The sequence below is a fragment of the Chenopodium quinoa genome, unplaced genomic scaffold, assembly GCF_001683475.1.
Source record: "Chenopodium quinoa cultivar QQ74 unplaced genomic scaffold, ASM168347v1, whole genome shotgun sequence".
Lineage (NCBI taxonomy): Eukaryota > Viridiplantae > Streptophyta > Magnoliopsida > Caryophyllales > Amaranthaceae > Chenopodium > Chenopodium quinoa.
Window position 1 is genome coordinate 384,628 of NW_018743791.1, and position 18,910 is coordinate 403,537.

At 33.5% G+C, this 18,910-nt stretch overlaps 3 protein-coding genes and 1 long non-coding RNA gene across 5 annotated transcripts; 2 read left to right on the forward strand and 2 right to left on the reverse strand.

Moving 5' to 3' along the window:
* Positions 1-2,224: 2,224 nt before the first annotated feature.
* On the reverse strand, positions 2,225-4,099 carry LOC110684948. Its single transcript, XR_002503892.1, has 3 exons — positions 3,852-4,099; positions 3,277-3,662; positions 2,225-2,544 (listed from the first exon to the last, which is right to left on the reverse strand). It is a non-coding gene; the product is annotated as an uncharacterized LOC110684948 (long non-coding RNA).
* A 341-nt stretch (positions 4,100-4,440) lies between these two features.
* Positions 4,441-8,482, reverse strand: LOC110684994 (cysteine-rich and transmembrane domain-containing protein WIH2-like). The gene is made up of 3 exons (XM_021861447.1): positions 8,264-8,482; positions 7,877-8,045; positions 4,441-4,717 (listed from the first exon to the last, which is right to left on the reverse strand). The coding sequence occupies exons 1-3, from the start codon at positions 8,286-8,288 to the stop codon at positions 4,672-4,674; spliced, it is 240 nt and encodes a 79-aa protein (XP_021717139.1). The 5' UTR covers positions 8,289-8,482; the 3' UTR covers positions 4,441-4,671.
* LOC110684993 (putative disease resistance protein RGA3) lies at positions 5,904-13,860 on the forward strand. Its single transcript, XM_021861446.1, has 7 exons — positions 5,904-6,206; positions 6,400-6,515; positions 9,254-9,414; positions 9,946-12,413; positions 12,514-12,556; positions 12,657-12,765; positions 13,151-13,860. Exon 4 carries the CDS (start codon positions 10,047-10,049, stop codon positions 11,166-11,168), a length of 1,122 nt encoding a protein of 373 aa, XP_021717138.1. The 5' UTR covers positions 5,904-6,206; positions 6,400-6,515; positions 9,254-9,414; positions 9,946-10,046; the 3' UTR covers positions 11,169-12,413; positions 12,514-12,556; positions 12,657-12,765; positions 13,151-13,860.
* A 606-nt stretch (positions 13,861-14,466) lies between these two features.
* LOC110684995 (nucleobase-ascorbate transporter 4-like) lies at positions 14,467-18,910 on the forward strand. Of its 2 annotated transcripts, none has more exons than XM_021861448.1 (14): positions 14,467-14,823; positions 15,590-15,687; positions 15,775-15,951; positions 16,047-16,147; positions 16,245-16,320; positions 16,513-16,572; positions 16,814-16,998; positions 17,176-17,272; positions 17,398-17,484; positions 17,580-17,638; positions 17,791-17,882; positions 17,985-18,062; positions 18,220-18,380; positions 18,484-18,910. In XM_021861448.1, the coding sequence occupies exons 1-14, from the start codon at positions 14,730-14,732 to the stop codon at positions 18,700-18,702; spliced, it is 1,584 nt and encodes a 527-aa protein (XP_021717140.1). In that variant the 5' UTR covers positions 14,467-14,729; the 3' UTR covers positions 18,703-18,910. The 2 variants fall into 2 exon arrangements, with proteins under 2 accessions (XP_021717140.1, XP_021717141.1); XM_021861449.1 differs by having other exon boundaries at positions 14,468-14,768.

The following is an 18,910-nucleotide window of genomic DNA, read 5'->3' on the forward strand; positions in this document are numbered from 1 at the left end:
CTACTGTTAACACATTTAAAGTAACAAAATACTGCCTGCTGCAATGTTACTTGTATCTAAATATGTACTCGTAGTTACTCCGTGGTAGTAAATAAAGTGAACTCTCCATTTTATTTTGTTGTGAACTTGTGATTATGTTACCCCTCTTTGTAGTCACCTTCAAAATGTGTATAATGTCATTCCCTAGCTTATGATACTTAGAGGATAAGAAAACTTAAGTTTTGGGATCAAATCAGTTGAACCTACCCTACCAAATCTCAACACAAGTATGTGAATGTCATCTTTTTTATTTAATTCAATACAACAACTAATTGGATTATGTTTGAATTAGTCCAACTAATAATAAGTATAGAGTCGTGGATAATAAGTTACCAATAGATACAAATTAACACGTAAGATTATTTAGCTTTATATTTCATACAGAACAATATGATGTATAGAGACAAATAGACAATAGAAGATTTTGTCTTTTTACTACTTCTAATTTAAACTACGTATTGTCCTTTTTTTTGTTTGCAGTTGTTTCCTTTTTACTTTTTATGTAATGTGTATTCAAAGATTTATTTGTTGATAATACTATGTTAAGTTAATAATGTTGGTTAATATGTACGACAAAATCTTATATGTGTTAGTCTGAATTAACTTACTAGTAGATTTAAAATTAAAGCAGGATGGAAAACATTATTGAATTCATTAATTAGCTTAGTAAAGCTATACTATGTACTATTCAATTGAATAAGTTGTCGATTGCAAAACACACAGTACAATAATCAACAAAAGCTGAGTAACATTTAGCAGCTAGCTCTTTGGATAATCATAGTTTGGTACTCAATCAAAGAGTTAAAAATAAGATTGAACAAACGCAAAGCAATAAGGCTAGACTAAATTAAACCAACTAAACAATTGTAAATTTGTAATTGAAAGATGAAGGTTATTTTAATTAATTTGTTATAGATAATTTACAATATAGCCTAGATCGATGTATATTTTTTCATAGTTAAGAGGATTCTTTAGCATGTAAATCATAACAATATTAAGCTTCCGGAGACACAAGTATGGTCTCAAAAATCACAGCACTCTTCCAAAACGCAGCAACAGCAAAGAGCAGCCAAACTGCATATAAAAAAAAGTTAATATAGTAGTAATGTAGTATATATAATAATATCTGAAGGGATACTATAGTTTGACATCTGTCTGCCATATTCAAGGTCAAACTAACGTTAAAAAAAAAAGGGATCAAACTAACGTAGTAATTAAATAATAAATGATAAATTTCATATTTTTCTAAAATAGTTTAATAATTACCTTGAGGAGGAGGGTAGTTACTCATTTTTGGTCAGCTGTGTAAAATAATATAAATGGAGGACGAAGATTGTGATGTATTTAACTAATTACGAGTTACGACCACGGTTTCTACGCGGATATCATACTTCTTCATACATAATGGACTTCATTCTATCTCTTGCTTTTTAGTTTTTCACTTTTTATTATACTGTGTATTTCATATTTTTTAAAGTTGATTGCTATCTACAATTTATAATGGTCTTTTCCAACACTTTAATTTGATATCAATGGAGATATCAAGACATACCCATTAACAATAATTGTAACAGAAGATATCAATTGTAATATCAAGATATACCCATTAACAATTATAATACAGAAGATATCAATTGAGATATCAAGACATACCCATTTACAATTATAACACAGAGGATATCAATAGATCGAGATATCAAGACATACCCATTAATGATTATAACAGAAGATATCAAGATATACCGGACCATTATTAACATAAAACTTGATGTTATGTAGATATTTTTTTTTAAAAAAAAAAAAACATTAAACTTGATGTCATTTACAAAATAGCTATATGGTCCTTACAAAATAACGGTATATTTTTTACAAAACAGTTATATGTTATTTTTGCTTTTTTTTTTGTCTGTAACAAGCATGGTACAATCGCATGTACCTTAAAATTTTCATTAATTTGTGCTGAGTATGTTATATTCGTGTCTGACAGTAAGGCGTAATTGACCTTTGTTTTGACTTTTACATTTAATTTATCAATGCATTATATTGGCCATTAATCTTGTATTTATAATATATTTATCAAAAATTGTTTTAGTATCACAAAAGAATGATAAAAATGATAGATTTCTATTGGCCTATCTATCATGGGGTTGACACCCCTGAATGTAATTTCATAGATTCATTCCAATTGAAAAATGTACACATTTAAGAGTACACGTACACAATATTGGAGATATGAAATGCTGTTGCTTAATATCAGCACTGGTATGGAGGAAGATGATATCAATTGATATCATCTCCAATATAAATACGTGGATATACCTATATATATATAAATCCTACGGTACGGTTCACACATGGTATGGTTGTATCTATGGCAACATTATTATAATGTTAAGCCTTTCAAAGTCATCATCAGTATGCTAGCTAGCTGATAACCATCGAGTGAGCCATGCATTCATCTAGAAGACGTACATCAACAACGAATTGAACTGCAGCCAATGCAAGCTGCAAATGAAAACATTCAAGTCAATTACGTTGACAAAATATAATGGGTGATGCGGTGATATGTTATATGTATTTGGCAAGTACTAATAATACAGAAAAAAAAATCTTTATATTTAATACCATTTCAAAGAAAATACTTATGTGATTAACTTGCAATACAATTTTATGTCTTTGTATATAATTATACAATTACCTGTTGAGCACCTATCTAGGGTAAGCCCGTAAGATGTATGTCATACATGTATCATTCACAGTACACCCTCATACAAAATATTAATATCGTAGTCATGCATCATTGCATCCAAATGGTTACTATTTGTGATGCATACATGATATATACATCCATCGATCCAACCATTTTTGTTATGAGGATGCCCCAGTTTCTCATTGTGAGAAACAAATTTTGTTTCTCACATGCCATTTTCGTAAATAAATCAACAACTTTATTCAATTGTGGAGCCCACAATAATGAAAAAGTTGTTGATTTATTCACGAAAATGCCCCATGAGAAACAGGGATTTTCCCTTTTTGTTATACTGCATGTAATTAATTAATACTATAATTGTTCAGTAAATATATCCAATATTACTAGTATATTATGTGATAATGGATATAATTAATTAATACATATATTCAATTGAATATAATCATTCATATATTTCAAAATTAATAAATGCATGCTTATAAGCCTAGGTTATAGATTTTGCAGTTGAAAAATGATGAACCAATTACCTGATGATGATTACTATAGGGAGCTGAGTATTAACAACTTCCTGCACAACGGTAGCACCACGACCAGCAGTAGCGCCATCTTTTGATAAATCCACGACTACTAATATGATTATTGAGCTGCTGAGGAGGAGGTGGCTGCACATACGTGAGTTGAGGGGTATATGGTGGAGTCGGGTACACATAACCTGGTGGGTATACACCATATCCTTGTCCTAGGTACCCTTGTTGCGGTGGGTATCCTAGCCCCGGATACCCTTGTTGTAGTGTCAGTGTCCCTGCCGCTGGGTATACTTGCCCCGCCGGATACCCTTGTTGCGCCGTGTAGCCTCCGTACCCTTGTATCGCAGGATATCCGCCTTGTTGTGGCGGATATACTGTCGTGCTTTCTGCCAAGTAAACACAATTAAAATTAATTAAAAGGCTTAAATTAATGAGCTTAAAGATGAAAAAAAAGCTTAGAAAGTGATCAGATCAATAATGCAAAAACAACAAAATATGCATGCACGAGATTAAAAAAAGAGGTGCGTGATGAGTAGTAAATTGACAAGAAAAAAGAGGAGGGTTGACCTACATACCTTCTTGAGGAGGAGGGTGTTCATGATGAAAACTCATTTTTATTTTGCCCCTTTTTTTGACCTTTCTTGTTGGAGAGCAATTAAGAAGATCCAAGACAATTAATTTAAGTGCTTCATCTGATTAATTAAGTAGGGAGAGGGGTTTTCATTATTGTTAATTAAATTAATTAACGACGACCCAAACCTTGACTATATCTTTGTTAGAATTGAACACGGTCAAACACGCTTGCTTCTACGGTTTGTTCTATCCTTGTACTTTAATTTATTTTGTCATCACAATATTACGTACATACTCTCATCAACTACTAGTATTTTCCCTCTTAATTGTTGTTGAAACCAATTATAATAAGTGAGTCACCATTCTGACCAAGGGATAAGTTTTAATTAATTATATAACGTAATTAGGGCTTCCAATTTATGTTATTTTTAATTACAACTTTTTAATTAATTCTGACCAAGGGATAAGTTTTAATTAATTCTACTTGGTTAAATGTAATACTTGTATGATTTGTCAATTGCTCACAAAAGATGACAACCATGAATTAAAAATAAAAAAAAAAGTAAGAAAACAAGCAAATTGACAAATTGATTGATTGCACAATGTCGCAACTAAATGAGAGTAGAAATTTCCAAGTCAAATATCCAATATACATAAGATATAGATAAAATATTACATTAATTTGGAGGACGATTGTTAAGTCTACATAACAATACGTAATATGTAAATTGTGCATAAGTATATAATTCGCAAGCTCGTAAATATATCCCCAATTGTAGAATCACAACGATGTTGAGTCAATCAAAGTCATCAAGTTTGGTATTAAAAGCACGCATCCATAAGGCAGCAACAACAAAGAACAGCCAAACTACAAATTAAGAAAACAAATTAGAGTTAGTGATAAATATCTACAATTGCTAATTTAAAAAAAATATATATACATGTTCCTTTCGTGTTTTTTTTTTAATGTTACACTTTGACAGACAATTAACATTAATAAAGAAAAATAAGTAAATAAACACATTTAAATTTAAAAAATATAATTGTCCAATACAAATTCATAAAAATTACTCATACCTAAAACTTTTTTTAAGATGGGAAAATCACAAATTTAGAATGAGATTTTACTACAATAGACTTAAAGGGCATTTGGTTAGTATATTTTTTTGGATTGGAAACGAATTCGATTAAACCGATATCGTTACCGTGTGTTTGGTTTATTTGAAGGCATGTTAACAATTACCAATACTTAAGAGTAATAGTTAGTCCTAATTTGTTACCTCACGCCCCCTTATAGACTACACACTACTACACTAGGATGTTTGTGAATTACGGGGGTGTTTGTTTAGAGGGATAAAAGAGGGGGAATAGGATAAAAGAGGAGGGATTTAAAAAGTCTTTTGTTTGTTTAGAGGGATGGGGATTATGAGGGGGGGGGGGGTTTAGGATGAGAATAAGAAAGGGAGTTATCCCTCCAAATTAATAACTAAGGGTCTATTCTCATATGTTGAAATTCAGTTCAGTTCAACTCAGCTCAGCTCAGTTCAATTCAGTTTAGTTCAGCTCCTAATTTCCTTCTCTTATAAAATATTCATTTCAGTTCAGTTCAGTTCAGCTCATTTCAGTTCAGTTCAGCTGAGTTCAGTTAATGAGAACAGACCCTAAGAGGGGGTGGTATAAGGGACGGAGATTAAATTTAAGGAGTAAAAGACATTTCTACCCTTAATGAAAGAAAAGGAAAAAAGAGAGTGAACAAAGGATAGTAAGGGTAATTGTGTATTTTTATTATTTAGGCCCCGTTCTATTCACCTTAATTTTGCTGAACTGAAATTATTTTTACTGAACTGAAATTAATTTTGCTAAACTTAAATTATTTTTACTGAACTTAAATTAATGTTACTGAACTGAAATTATTTTTGTTGAACTGAAATTATTTTTACAGATTTTCTATTATAATTCTTTTTTAAGAAAACTGAATTTTACTGAAATGAACTTATTTTTACTAAACTGAAATTAATTTTATTGAACTAAAATTATTTTTACTGAATTGAAATTATTTTTACTTAATATTATTTTTTAAGTGAAGAGAACAGAGTCTTATTCCAATTTAATCCCAACCCAATCCAAACAATGGAATACATTATTTTATCCTTATCTCATATATTAATTCTACCTCCTTATCTTACCTTTTTACCCCACTTAATCCATTCTTCTTACCAAACGCCCCGTACGAGTACATCTAAAATGACTCGGTAGCTGACTAGTCCGTAATTGCAAAGTCGATCAAGTATTGTTTTTATTTTTCCTTGGTAAATCCTAAACATCCTTGAGGCATTTTTCTCCATCGTCTTCCTTGTGTAAGTCTGTAAGCCAGTTCTTCCTTTTTTTTTTTAAATTTTAATTTCTTCCTCCAAATTCACATGCAAACTAATTTATTAGGTATGGAGTTGAGGAATTTCATTGTCTAATTATTTAATTAATAGGGTTTAACGAAATGGGTATATCTTCCCAATTCTTGGGGCTTAATCGCTTTTTGATTCTGCTGTACAGGTTTATTTAGCGGTTTGACCGGGCAAAGCATGGTCAAACAGCTGATAAATGGCCCCAATCCGCTCAAGTTTCCCCAAAACTCTATTCACCAGAGTCCAGAGCCCATGGTCCATAAGGTAAATTGTTGCTTGAATTCCATTACTTGAATTCCATATTACTTTAAATATAGAAAGTCCATACTTTGAAAATATATATTTTATATTATGAAGATGATCACATGTTATACTATCTTTGTTTATGATCAATTGCAATAAGAAACTTCACATGATGAGGATCAAGGTGAAACAAAGATTATACAGTTAAAAAATAATGCAAATGGGTTTGTACATTTCATCTACAGTAGTATATTAACAAAATTTGTAAATCAAGTGACTTTTTTTTGTAAATAAATAGATAACTTTTTATTAAATGTGGTCTTCAATTGTTAATTTATTACGTATTTTTGTTAATTAACTTTAAATTGAATTTAGTTATTCTTAGTAGACTTTGGGATTTATTTGGAAAATGTTTTTGAGCTTTTTTTTCCCCTCTAACTCTATAATTTTACAAATTCTTAAATGGACCTGGTTCACACTAATTTATTGTGGACCACTAACATTAGAGAAAGTATGGTTGTTTTATTAATAAAAAAAAGGGTCACTATAATTAAAAAAAAAGTCACTATATTGAAATAAAAATCATTTTGGTAATATATAGGCCTAAGTGGTTATTTTTGTAATGAAATATTTTATATACCGATCAATATGAATAATAAAGGCCACTATGTTAAAATTAGGGTAATAGCGTCGTATTTCAAGTTCACAATATTATTAAACGTGAGTAGTTTTAATAAAGGTTACTAGGTTTAAAATAAGGTTACTATGTTAAAAATAATGGTCACTATGTTCAATATAAAGTCAGTTGCGTGTGTATAGACCTCGGGTCCACAATAATATTGTGGACCAGGTCCACGCAAGTCTTATTGCTATAATTTGGCCATAAAATTTAAATTTGTGACCTTACTTTTCATTGGCTATAATTATTTACTTTTTTTGATAAGTAGATGATTGTTTCCCATTGGCTATGAAGCCAATTTTAAGTCCAAATGATATTTTTGATACAAACAACTTATACTTTTTGGCTATTTCCTTTTTATTTTTATTTTTTTATAAACTATATTATTATTTTAATTATTTTTTTATCATATCAACAAACTAGCCAATATGAGATTTTATTATACATCACCAATATGTAACCAGGTGATCAAACAAGTAAAGTTAATGAAGTAAATATATGATATGCATCTATGAAAGTAAATCATAGACAATTTTTGGATGTATAAATGAAGTAATGTTATTACAGTTTACTTATGCAAGTAGGGAGTTATTCTATTTATAAATGGAGTTTGGAGTATAATAGAAATAAAGAAGGGAGAACTACGATTTTGTTTTCATATGCAGAGTATTAAGATAGAGGGATAAAGAGAGGAGTACTATACCATCCTTTCATGAAACCACCACCGCCACCACTCTGACTCTGCTGCTGAGGAGGAGGCTGAACATACTGAGGTTGAGGATACTGTGGTGGAGGGTACCCTTGTGGTGGTGGTGGGTATCCTCCATATCCTTGACCTGGATACCCTTGTTGTTGGTATCCTCCCTTGTCTCCTAACCAAATTCAACACAGTAAATACCAAAACAAACCACGGCCTCTGTCTAAATGTAATTGTTGCGTAGATGTTCAAATTATTACATGTCAATTACTTTTAAATGGAGGATAGTAATTTGTATGAATTTATTACACTATACAACTACAATATTATGATGATGAATGATCAAATGAGATAAAGTGCGTTATTTACATAAAAGAAAGAGCTAGGTATAACCTTGTGGAGGAGGATAATAACTCATTTTTCCTTCTTCTGGGATTCGGGAGAAATGCACGAACTGAAATACAAAACTGTCAAACGAATGAAGGGGAGGAGGGATCGCGAATATATTTATTGTTAATTAGTTTGATGACCCAATCACCAAACCAAACCTTGACTTTATTATCTATGCTACGCGGTTATACTCTTCCACTAAAATCTTGTCCTCCTAATTAATATCAATATATATATTTTTTCTATATCTTGTTTCTGAAGCTAAGGTCTTACTGAACATACATATAAATCATTGTGAGGAATATGTCTATAAGCTATACTCATATATTATGAAAGTCTCAAATTAAATAGATAAGTTTTGAGTAACTGTCTGTAAGATGCCTCTTGAAAACGATACTCGTATGAGTTTCACAATGATTTAAGAATTATTTACAAAATTGCAAAACATGGTTACCACTTACCAGCTATAACTTGAATGGCTGAATCCTTCAACTGCCTCACAAATTCCTACGTACTTCTTTAATTAAGGTATTGATGATGATGGGCTACTAGTTAATTTTTAAATCATTCTCAACTAATGCATCCTCATATTCAATTCTGCAGTCAACATTGTTTGATAGGTTTGTCTCACAGCCGCCCAAGGTTTAATTAATTTCTTTTTACAGAGTAGATTTTGTAGACCACATTATGTATGTAAAGAACCTTAATATACATGTTGTAAGTTTCAGAATTACTCTTTACTAGTTTAAACTGCTAAACATATTTATAATACAACATTATATTTTGCTCGAATAAGAAAGTTGGGACAGAAGGAGTCTTAGGAGAGATCAGACATTATGGATGTCGCATCACTTCTGACACTAGTGCAAGCTTTACTCCAACTTTTAGATTCTTCATCTGCAAACAAAATTGCGTCTGTTTGGAGTTTCAAATCCCAGCTTGCAAAGATGAAGGACACTATGACTGCCATAACTGCTATTCTCCTTGATGCAGAAGAGCGAGAGAGACAACAGGTTCAAAGAAGAAGCAATGTGGAACATGATTGGCTGGAAAAACTTAGGGACACTGTATATGAAGCTGATGACCTGTTTGACGAGGTTGCCACTTTAGCTCGACGCAAAGAACTTATCTCAGGCAATCAAATTGCCAAAGAGGTACGCCTTTTCTTTTCTCATTCCAACCATTTAGCTTTTTGTTACAAAACATCTTGCAAGGTGAAGAAGATAAGGGAGAGTTTGGATGAAATTGCCAAAGATCATCATGACTTTGGTTCTTCTTCCTTATCACTAGTTACTTCCCCGGTGGGAAGAATGATGGTTAAGAGAAGGGAGGACATTCAATCATTTGTAAATGAGGATCTTATAGGGAGGGATGAGGAATATAAGTCAATCATAGATATGTTAATGGATTCTAGTTTACATGATAATCTTTTTACTGTCACGATAGTTGGGGTTGATGGTTTAGGGAAGACTACTCTTGCTTAACTTGTCTATAATGATGAGAGGATTAAGAGTGAGTTTCCATTAAGATTGTGGATTTGTGTTTCCGTTGTATTTGATATTAAAGTAATTCTTCATAAAATTTTAAGCTCAACAACAAATGACAAGTATGACCACCTTGAGATGGACCAATTGTGGTGTTTAGTACAAGGAATAATCTGTAAAATAAGTATTTTCTTGTTTTAGATGATGTATGGAATGAGAATCGTCACAAGTGGCTTGAATTAAGGAACTTATTGATTAAAGGGCAAAGAGGAAGTAGAATTGTGGTGACTACACGTTCCAACATGGTGGCTAGAATCGTGGGAGGCGGTTCTACTTATGATCTAAAGGGACTCTCCGAGGAAGATTCGTGGCATTTATTTGAGAAAATGGCGTTTGAAAAAGAGGATGACCGAATGGATACGGGCCTTGTTGAGATTGGAAAATTTATCCTTAAAAAGTGCTGCAACGTTCCACTTGCCATAAGAGTTGTTGGAAGTCTTCTTTATGGTCAGGGAAAATCCACATGGCTGTCATTTAGAGACTTAGACTTAAGAAAAATAAAGCAAGAGGATAACAATGATATATTGTCTATACTGAAGCTGAGCTATCATCATCTTGCCTTGTCATTGAAGAGCTGCTTTAGTTATTGTGCCTTGTTCCCCAAGGAATATAGGATAGAAAAGGATACTTTGATTAGCTTGTGGATAACAAACCATTTCATTGTACCCTTAGATGGGCAAAGTGTTGAAGAAGCTGGAGAGGAACATTTTATGACCCTGTTACAAAGGTGCTTCTTTCAAGATGTTGAAAGAGATGATGTTGGTGAGATTGTATCATGCAAAGTCCATGATCTTATGCATGAAGTGGCTCAAGAAGTAGCAGAAACAGAAATTATAAATTTTGTTGCTGGTCAATTGAAGAAAAATTATCGGCATCTATCTTTAGGTCATCTTGACATGGGAAGCATTCTGAGGTCTATGGGTGATCTGAAACGGCTACGTACTCTATTTCTTTTGGGGCATGTAAAAGGCTCTTTAGAAGTTTTTGACAGTGACACAAGAGAACTATTTTCAAAGGAGAAATACTTGCGTGTCTTGCGTTTATGTCACAAGAGCATTCGAACATTGCCCAGCACAATAGATAAACTTATTCATTTGAGATACCTTGACCTGTCGTATAGTTACGAGCTGCAGTTTCTTCCTGAAACAGTTTGTGAACTAATTAACATGCAGACCTTAAAATTAAAGAAGTGTTGGAGCTTAAAAGAGTTGCCGAAGAACCTGAGAAAATTAGTGAATCTAAGGCACTTAGATCTTAATGATTGCTTCAATTTGAGTCATATGCCACCAGGAATGAGCAACTTAATTTGCCTTCAAAGTCTATCAAGGTTTGTTGTGTGTTTTGATACTACTGCACCTGCATGAAGAGGTATGCTGGAAGACTTGGAAGTTCTTACAAACCTTAGAGGCAATCTTCAAATCGTGGTGATATCTACTGATCCAGCTCATGATGATGCTAAGCTTACTCAAGCCAAGTATGTCATCAGAGGATTGGAATATCTCAAGGGTATAAAGATTAGTGGTGGATCTGCAGCACTGTTAGAAGGCCTTCAGCCCCATCCTAATGTTAGATGTTTAACATTGAAACGGTACGAGGGGACGACATTTCCAAAATGGGAGTCATCAGAGGACTTGAGGACATCTCTTCCTGTCCTTGTTAAGCTCACCCTTTTTTCTTGTGAAAGGTTGCAGCATATCCCTTTGTTATGTCGATTGCGTCATCTGACAATCCTTGAACTTAACAGCTTAGATAGTTTGGAATACATTGAAGAGAGTAGTGGTGGTGGTGATAGTGGAGCCTTTTCTGCATTATCTAGACCGAGCACCACTTGGGCAGACAATCAGTCAATGTCATTCTTTCCATCCCTTAGAACCACTTTATTTGATAAATTTGCCAGAGTTAAAAGGATGGCAGCGCTGCTCTTCTGGAGACATGGATTTGCAATTGAGCTATGATGAACAAAATCGACCATTTTTCTTACGCCCAGTACCATATCAATTCCCTCGTCTCTCTCTTTTGGACATCAAAAACTTCCATTCCTCTCAGTACAAGCTTACAAAAGTTGATTCTATGCTCTAGTTCAGATGAATCAAATTCATTTTTGTCCTATGGGACAGGGATTTCACAACACCTGACCGTCGGATTTGGAAAAAATGAGAGTCTGACAAATTTGTTTATAGTAAGAGAGATGTTTCAGAACCACCTATTTCCCTCTCTTTGTAGCTTGGAAATTCAGGGATGGAGTAGACTGAAGAGCTTGTGTGGAGGAGGTTTGGAGCATCTCATCACCTTGCAGGAGCTCTACCTACAGGACCTTGATGAATTAGAAGAACTGGATGATCATATGCCTTGGAGATCACTCACCAATCTTCGTCACTTGGGTTGAAAAATCTTCCAAAGCTACTGAGTCTACCTAAGGGAGTTCAACAGATAACTTCTCTTCAATCTCTTTCTATAGATGGATGTAACCAATTAGCATCGTTGCCTGGAGCATTGCACAACCTTGTCATCCTTGACATAAGAAATTGCCAAGGCCTGAAAAGATGCCAAGAGCCTGTTCAGAAGACTAGCTCAAGATTCCACATGTCCCCCAATTTTCATCTTTCAGTGTGAGTACCCTTTGGTTCCTTTGTCGCAAAATGTAATCTATTGTTTGTGTTTCAGCATATCCTCATTGCACCTAAAATTAAACAACTGGTTCACGTGCAGAATTATCAACTGGTTCACGTGCAGAATTATCACATCTTTCAGTGTGAGTACCCTTTGGTTCCTTTGTCGCAAAATGTAATCTATTGTTTGTGTTTCAGCATATCCTCATTGCACCTAAAATTAAACAACTGGTTCACGTGCAGAATTATCAACTCCAGCGAAGAGCTTTGTTGAAGCGTTTGAATCTGCAAGTCAGGAATTCAGAGGAAGGATAGATAACTTCATTCCTTGGTGGCCAGCTTTTCAGACAGGGTCAGTACATCAGTTGTTCAATATTCTTTTTGTTTTCAATTGATTTTACGTTATAGTAATGATCATTTATAGGCTTCCACATACTTGATTTCACTTCAACTCTAATAGTTTGCAAAATTTCTATTTTTGCTGATATATTTTTCACATTTAAGGACAAGAATAGGAGCTAGATGTAGTCATGTCATCTTGAACACATCTTATTTTTGTTCAGCACCATTGTTCTGTTTCCTGTCTTTGACCATATAATGTATTATGTACTGAAGTATTTAAAATGATTGATACAGTTTTAATAGTACTCCGACTCCATATGTAATACGGAGCATTTAATCTTTGTTGCATTTTAATAATTTTTTTAAAGTGAGTTTGTTTATTTTGCGGTGTACAGGGGATGACCAAAGCAAACCAGTTCAACACTCAACATGAAATTATTGTGTATACAAGAAAGACCCTAGCAAGTCAGCTTTAACATGAACACTCTTATTCTTAACAAATGGCTTCATATCAATTTCACTTAGCACAAGTCCTCAATGTACTCCTTAAGCCATGCTCATATTTTCCATTGAAGAGTAATAAATTTGGGGATCTTTGCATCAACGGCTACGTTGTGCGATGAGCTAGTGATATTTAAATATTTTTTGGTGTTTAAAGAGCCACAAGGGCAGGGGTGAGAATTGATCCCAGGATCTCTTGGAATCGGGAGGGAAGCTCTAACCACTTGAGCTATCCCTCACTCTCAGTGATATTTAAATATAATTCGTAGTAGGTTTCTCTATGGTATTGTAGTTTGTCTTTTTGCGTAATGGAGACATCATCAGTTTATCACCATTGATATTGAGCCAATAAAAGATGTTTGGTTGTATAGAATCACATAGTTTAAAATGTTTAGATTTGTTATTGACTTAAAAGTTCATTATGGTAGAATTGCATGATTAGTTATGGAATTAAAGAAAGAAGTAATTTGTTTATGAGTAAGTGTATATATTCAATATGATAGAACTACTAGAACTAATATTAAAGGTCAATGTTTTTACCTTTACACTGTTGGGATTTACCTTGTACGTAGTATTTTTAATTTTACCCAAAAGGATATATTGGCCTCACATTATATTGATTGTTGACTTTGTTATTATTCGTTTATTTAATGAGCCTATTACTTAAATAGCTTTAAATCCATACGATAATTTAAAATAAGTTATGATAAAAAAAACAGTTGAAAAAACATGACTTCAGTAATTTTACAGTATTTTTGATCGCTACTTTGTAGACATCATCAAGTCTTAAATCACCGAGTTACATGAAAGAAATTATCATGCATCGTCACTGTATTGTTTTGCCTCTCTCTAGGATATGGCTTATAAGTTTGATGCGAGTTCAAGTTGTTGCTAATTCTTTTACATTTTCCTCACCATATGATGTAAACGTAAACATACGAGGAAGAGCGTAAAATTACCTTACCCAAGCGTATAGGATTAACTTGTACCAACCTCCCTTCCCAAATTCTTCAAAACTTTTAATGGCTTCTTTTCTAGTAATAAATATTTGTTGAGAAGAAGGCGAGCTAATTCCCTACTAAAATAAATTCCTTGTGTCACACTCAAGGTTTTAATCAGTCAAGGAGCTGATATATAGTCCTACCTTCCGCTTCTAACTTCTTTACTTTGCTTTATGTCTTTTTCTTATTAACATTACAATCATACAATATACACATACATTATAAAATGAGTTAGTTATAGTAGCTACAATTATCCTACTAATTCTATTAATATACAATTAGCTAAATTAAACAATGATGATTCTTCAGGAAAATGACCCCCTTTTTTGAATTTAAGTTAAGAGTTGTGTATTTTTGGTCTTAATGTGCATTTTCTTATCAACCTCCCCTGTTTTATACTCTGCTTTTTCTTTGTATATTAAGCTATAATAAGCATATGCCAATCTAAGCTTAAGAAGATTAACAAAGAACAATGGCTGCACCTAAAGCAGAGAATCTCGGGCCATTTCCGGTGAGGGAGCAACTTTCCTCTGTTGATTTTTGCCTCACTAGCAATCCTCCTTGGCGTCAGTTCTCTTTCTTCAGTTCTCCTGCGCTTACTTCTTTTATCATGTTTAATTATTTTTGTTGAGTAATTACTATTGCTTATTGGTTAAAGGTTGTTAGAATGAATGAGTGAAGTTATACTGTAGTTTTGTTACTCATATGTGTTCACTTACTTGTATAGTTGTATGTGTTGTTATTGATTTAATTTTTGTTAATAAAGTTAAAAAAAAAATGATATTTTGGTAATATGTTGAATGTTCCTTGATTTTATCATGTAAAAAAAATTATGAAAAACTGAGACAATTAGGAAAAGTAATAATCTTATTTTCTACCATCCAGTTTTTTTGTCACTTTTTAAAGGAAAAAAAAAATTTAAGGATATAGCCTGAAATTATTATACGGGGTAGAAAAAGTTCTAAGCATTTACATTAAACAAGGTAACTTTTTTTAATTAAGTTTCTTGTGATTTTATTTCACCAACCTAGCAAAAAACACTTAACAAAGCTCACTTTGGTTCTTTGAAGGCAATAAGAAAAAACATTTGATTCAAGATAATTCATTTGATCTTTTAAAAATTGTCTATTGGGTTTTATAAACAGGTTTCTCTGTGCTGCTATATAGCTCATATAGCCATTTATTTTCTATGTTTGTCCTCATTCGAGTTCAAGGCGTACATAATATGCCAGAGCTTACACATTACAACCCCCCACCCTTTTTTTTTCTTTTTTTTTTTTTTTTCTTTCTGTAAGCCTTCATAAATCTAATTTGGCTTTTGTGAAAATGCAGATGAAGCCATCATTCTTGGGTTTCAGCACTTTTTAGTAATGCTTGGGACTACAATTATGATAACAACCATACTTGTTCCTCAAATGGGAGGTGGACCGGTATATATCTTTTGCAATTATCTGAATTATATTGTGTTATATTTAATCAATATCCTTCCTTAGAAAGTTTCACTCAAAATTTGACAGGTAGAGAAGGCTCGTGTGATACAGACTTTGCTCCTTGTATCGGGACTGAACACCCTTATGCAGACTTTTGTTGGTTGTAGGACAGCAGTAGTCATAGGAGGTTCATATGTATATGTAATTCCTGCTATCTTCATAATCTTTTCTGACCGTTTTGGCAGGATCATTGATCCTCATGAGGTTGGCATCCTATCAACTTTTTCATTTCAGTTCTCTTATAACAAATTTTTGTTAGCATTTATTGTCCTTACTAGATATCGCCAATGTACATGTAGAGGTTCGTGCAATCAATGAGAGCACTCCAAGGGGCATTAATGTTTGCATCAATACTTCCTGTGGTGATTGGTGTTTTGGGATTCTGGAGGATTGTTATAAGGTAAGAAGTTGCTAATTTTGCGTTATGTATTAGCTGATAACTTGTTACAATAGTCATTCCTGCTCTCTCTCTTTCTCATAGAAGTCTGCTGTTGTAGGATCTTAAGTCCGCTTGCTGCTATTCCTCTTGTTACTCTAACTGGACTTGGTTTATTCCAGTTTGGTTTCCCTCAGGTATTTTCAAATTCTCATATAAAATGGTATTATATGTCATTGTTTTTGCTTTGTCAAGTTGGATTCTCGGATTATTTAGCATGTTGATTGATCATTAATCCTATATTGTTACACTTCCTACTTAATTTATTGTCCTGCTTCAGTTAATTATAAACGAAGCTGACATGTTTTGGTATTGATGTGTAATGCTAGCTGGCTAAATGCATTGGAGTCGGACTTCCAGCTCTCATTGTCATGGTTTTTATCTCCCAGGTGAGTAGCATCATGTCCTCCCATGACAATCCTCGTGTTATGGGTACAACATAGTTTATTTTTGAGGTCGGTGCAGTGGATTACATTAATCTTGCCTATCTAAAGCTTTTCCTAGCAGATAACACATGAAAAAATAGGTTTACTTCTAGAAGAATTGGGGCATCCTGAATTATAGGCTGTTGTACATATACAGAGAATTTATTGCCTTTTTCTCTAAGATGTGATGTCAACTTTATTGCAGTATATGGCTAGCTTGCTGAAACCATTACAAGCCTTATGTCGTCGATATGCTGTAATAGCAACAATTGCCCTTATCTGGGCTTTTGCTGCAGTCCTGACTGCAGCTGGTGCTTTCAATCGCAACTCCCCTAACACTCAGTTTTATTGTCGCACTGATCGTTCTGGTCTTATCAGTGCTGCTTCTTGGTGAGTAAACTTTCTTCAAATCAAAAATATTTCATCCTTCATTTGTAATCGTAGAAATTATGCTTTATTTACTTATGTTAGTTGTTTAGTCAATACACATTAGAGTAATTCTCTCAAGGTAAAAACACACCAAGTTTCATTCCATTTCATAATTATGTTTGTGATCATTTGGTGTAGGATACGAGTCCCTTATCCATTCCAATGGGGACGTCCAACTTTGAATGTGGCAAATGGTTTTGCTGTAATGGCTGCTGCTTTTGTATCTATGGTTGAGGTTTGTTTGTTTGTTTTTTTTACTACTTATTATAGTCCCCTACGTACTTTCCTCTCTTTACAAATCAAGTACTATTATACTTCAGTATCAACACTGAATATTACTACCTTGGTCTTTGACTGTAGTCTACAGGCACATTTATTGCAGTAGCAAGATATGGCAGTGCCACTCCAATGCCGCCTTCAATTGTCAGCCGTGGAATTGCCTGGCTGGTAGGCTTTAATCTCATTGTATCACTCTTATATTCCCGCAAAATTTTAATTTCTTATTATCAGTCTAATAAGCTTCAATTTGATATTGGCAACAGGGTGCAGGACATTTTTTGAATGGCATGTTTGGAGCAATTTGTGGCCCAACTGCCTCAGTGTAATATATAGTTTCTCTAAGTTTCATTCAGAAATTTCAAATATTATATGATAAATCGCATATTTCAGAGGATTCTTGGAGCTTCTTCCAAAGAATTTATTAGAGCTTAACAACCTAAACTTTATAAAATTTTCTGCTTCTTTGGTTTTCAGCGCGAATGCTGGACTTCTGGGACTCAACCAGATTGGAAGTCGCAGAGTTGCTCAAATAGCAGCTATTTTCATGATTCTCTTTTCTATTTTTGGTGGGTTCAAATCATCATTGCTATCTTAACTCAGCTTAAATAAATGAATGCTCAATTTTCCTTTGTTTTCTGATTATGTAATGATATCTTTCCTGCAAATAGGAAAATTTGGGGCACTCCTAGCTTCAATACCTCTACCAATATTTGCAGCTCTGTACTGCATTCTTTTTGCTTATGTTGGTAAGTATCTTCAACACAAAAAAATAGTAGTTTAAGTATGATCAAAAGTTGGTCTGATGTTCAACTTGCTATATGCTCTAATTCCATACGTTGAATTTCTTTTTCTTTCTAGTTAGTAAACTCGTCGAAAAATCTGAAAAATAAAATTCCTATGCAGTCTCAGCAGGGCTAGGATTTTTGCAGTTCTGCAACCTGAACAGCTTCAGAACAAAGTTCATACTAGGATTCTCGCTTTTCATGGGCCTTTCAGTGCCACAGTACTTCAATGAGGTTCTCTTGGTTTCTGGTCACACTCCTGTCAACACGAAATCTATGGCAGTAAGTTTACATCATTATCTTACTGAAATCACATTCATCTTATTTTAGTGTCTTAATCGCCTATTTGAGATGTTATAATGATCTACTCCGTCATTGGTAACAGTTCAACAGCATAGTGCAAGTGATTTTCACATCTCCTGCAACAGTTGGAGGCCTCTTGGCATTGCTCTTGGACATAACTCTCCACCGTAGCCATGCTGATACGCGAAAAGACAGTGGTAGGCATTTTTGGAAAAAGTTCAGATCCTATGAGGCAGACACTAGGAGTGAAGAATTCTATTCTCTCCCTTGGGGACTCAACAAATACTTTCCATCTGTGTAATCAGACTGATGAATATTAAATACAAAATAAGCAATCTGAGGAGATTATGGCTTTGGGTCTATGTGTTCATTTCGTGTTCTGCACGATACTATGAAGTGTATCTGTAAAAAATGGATGCTCATTGAAGATGCAACTATAAATGAAGGCGACATATGAGAAGATACATTGTGCTGAGGAAGCCTAATTACTAACATAATTTTCTTATTTA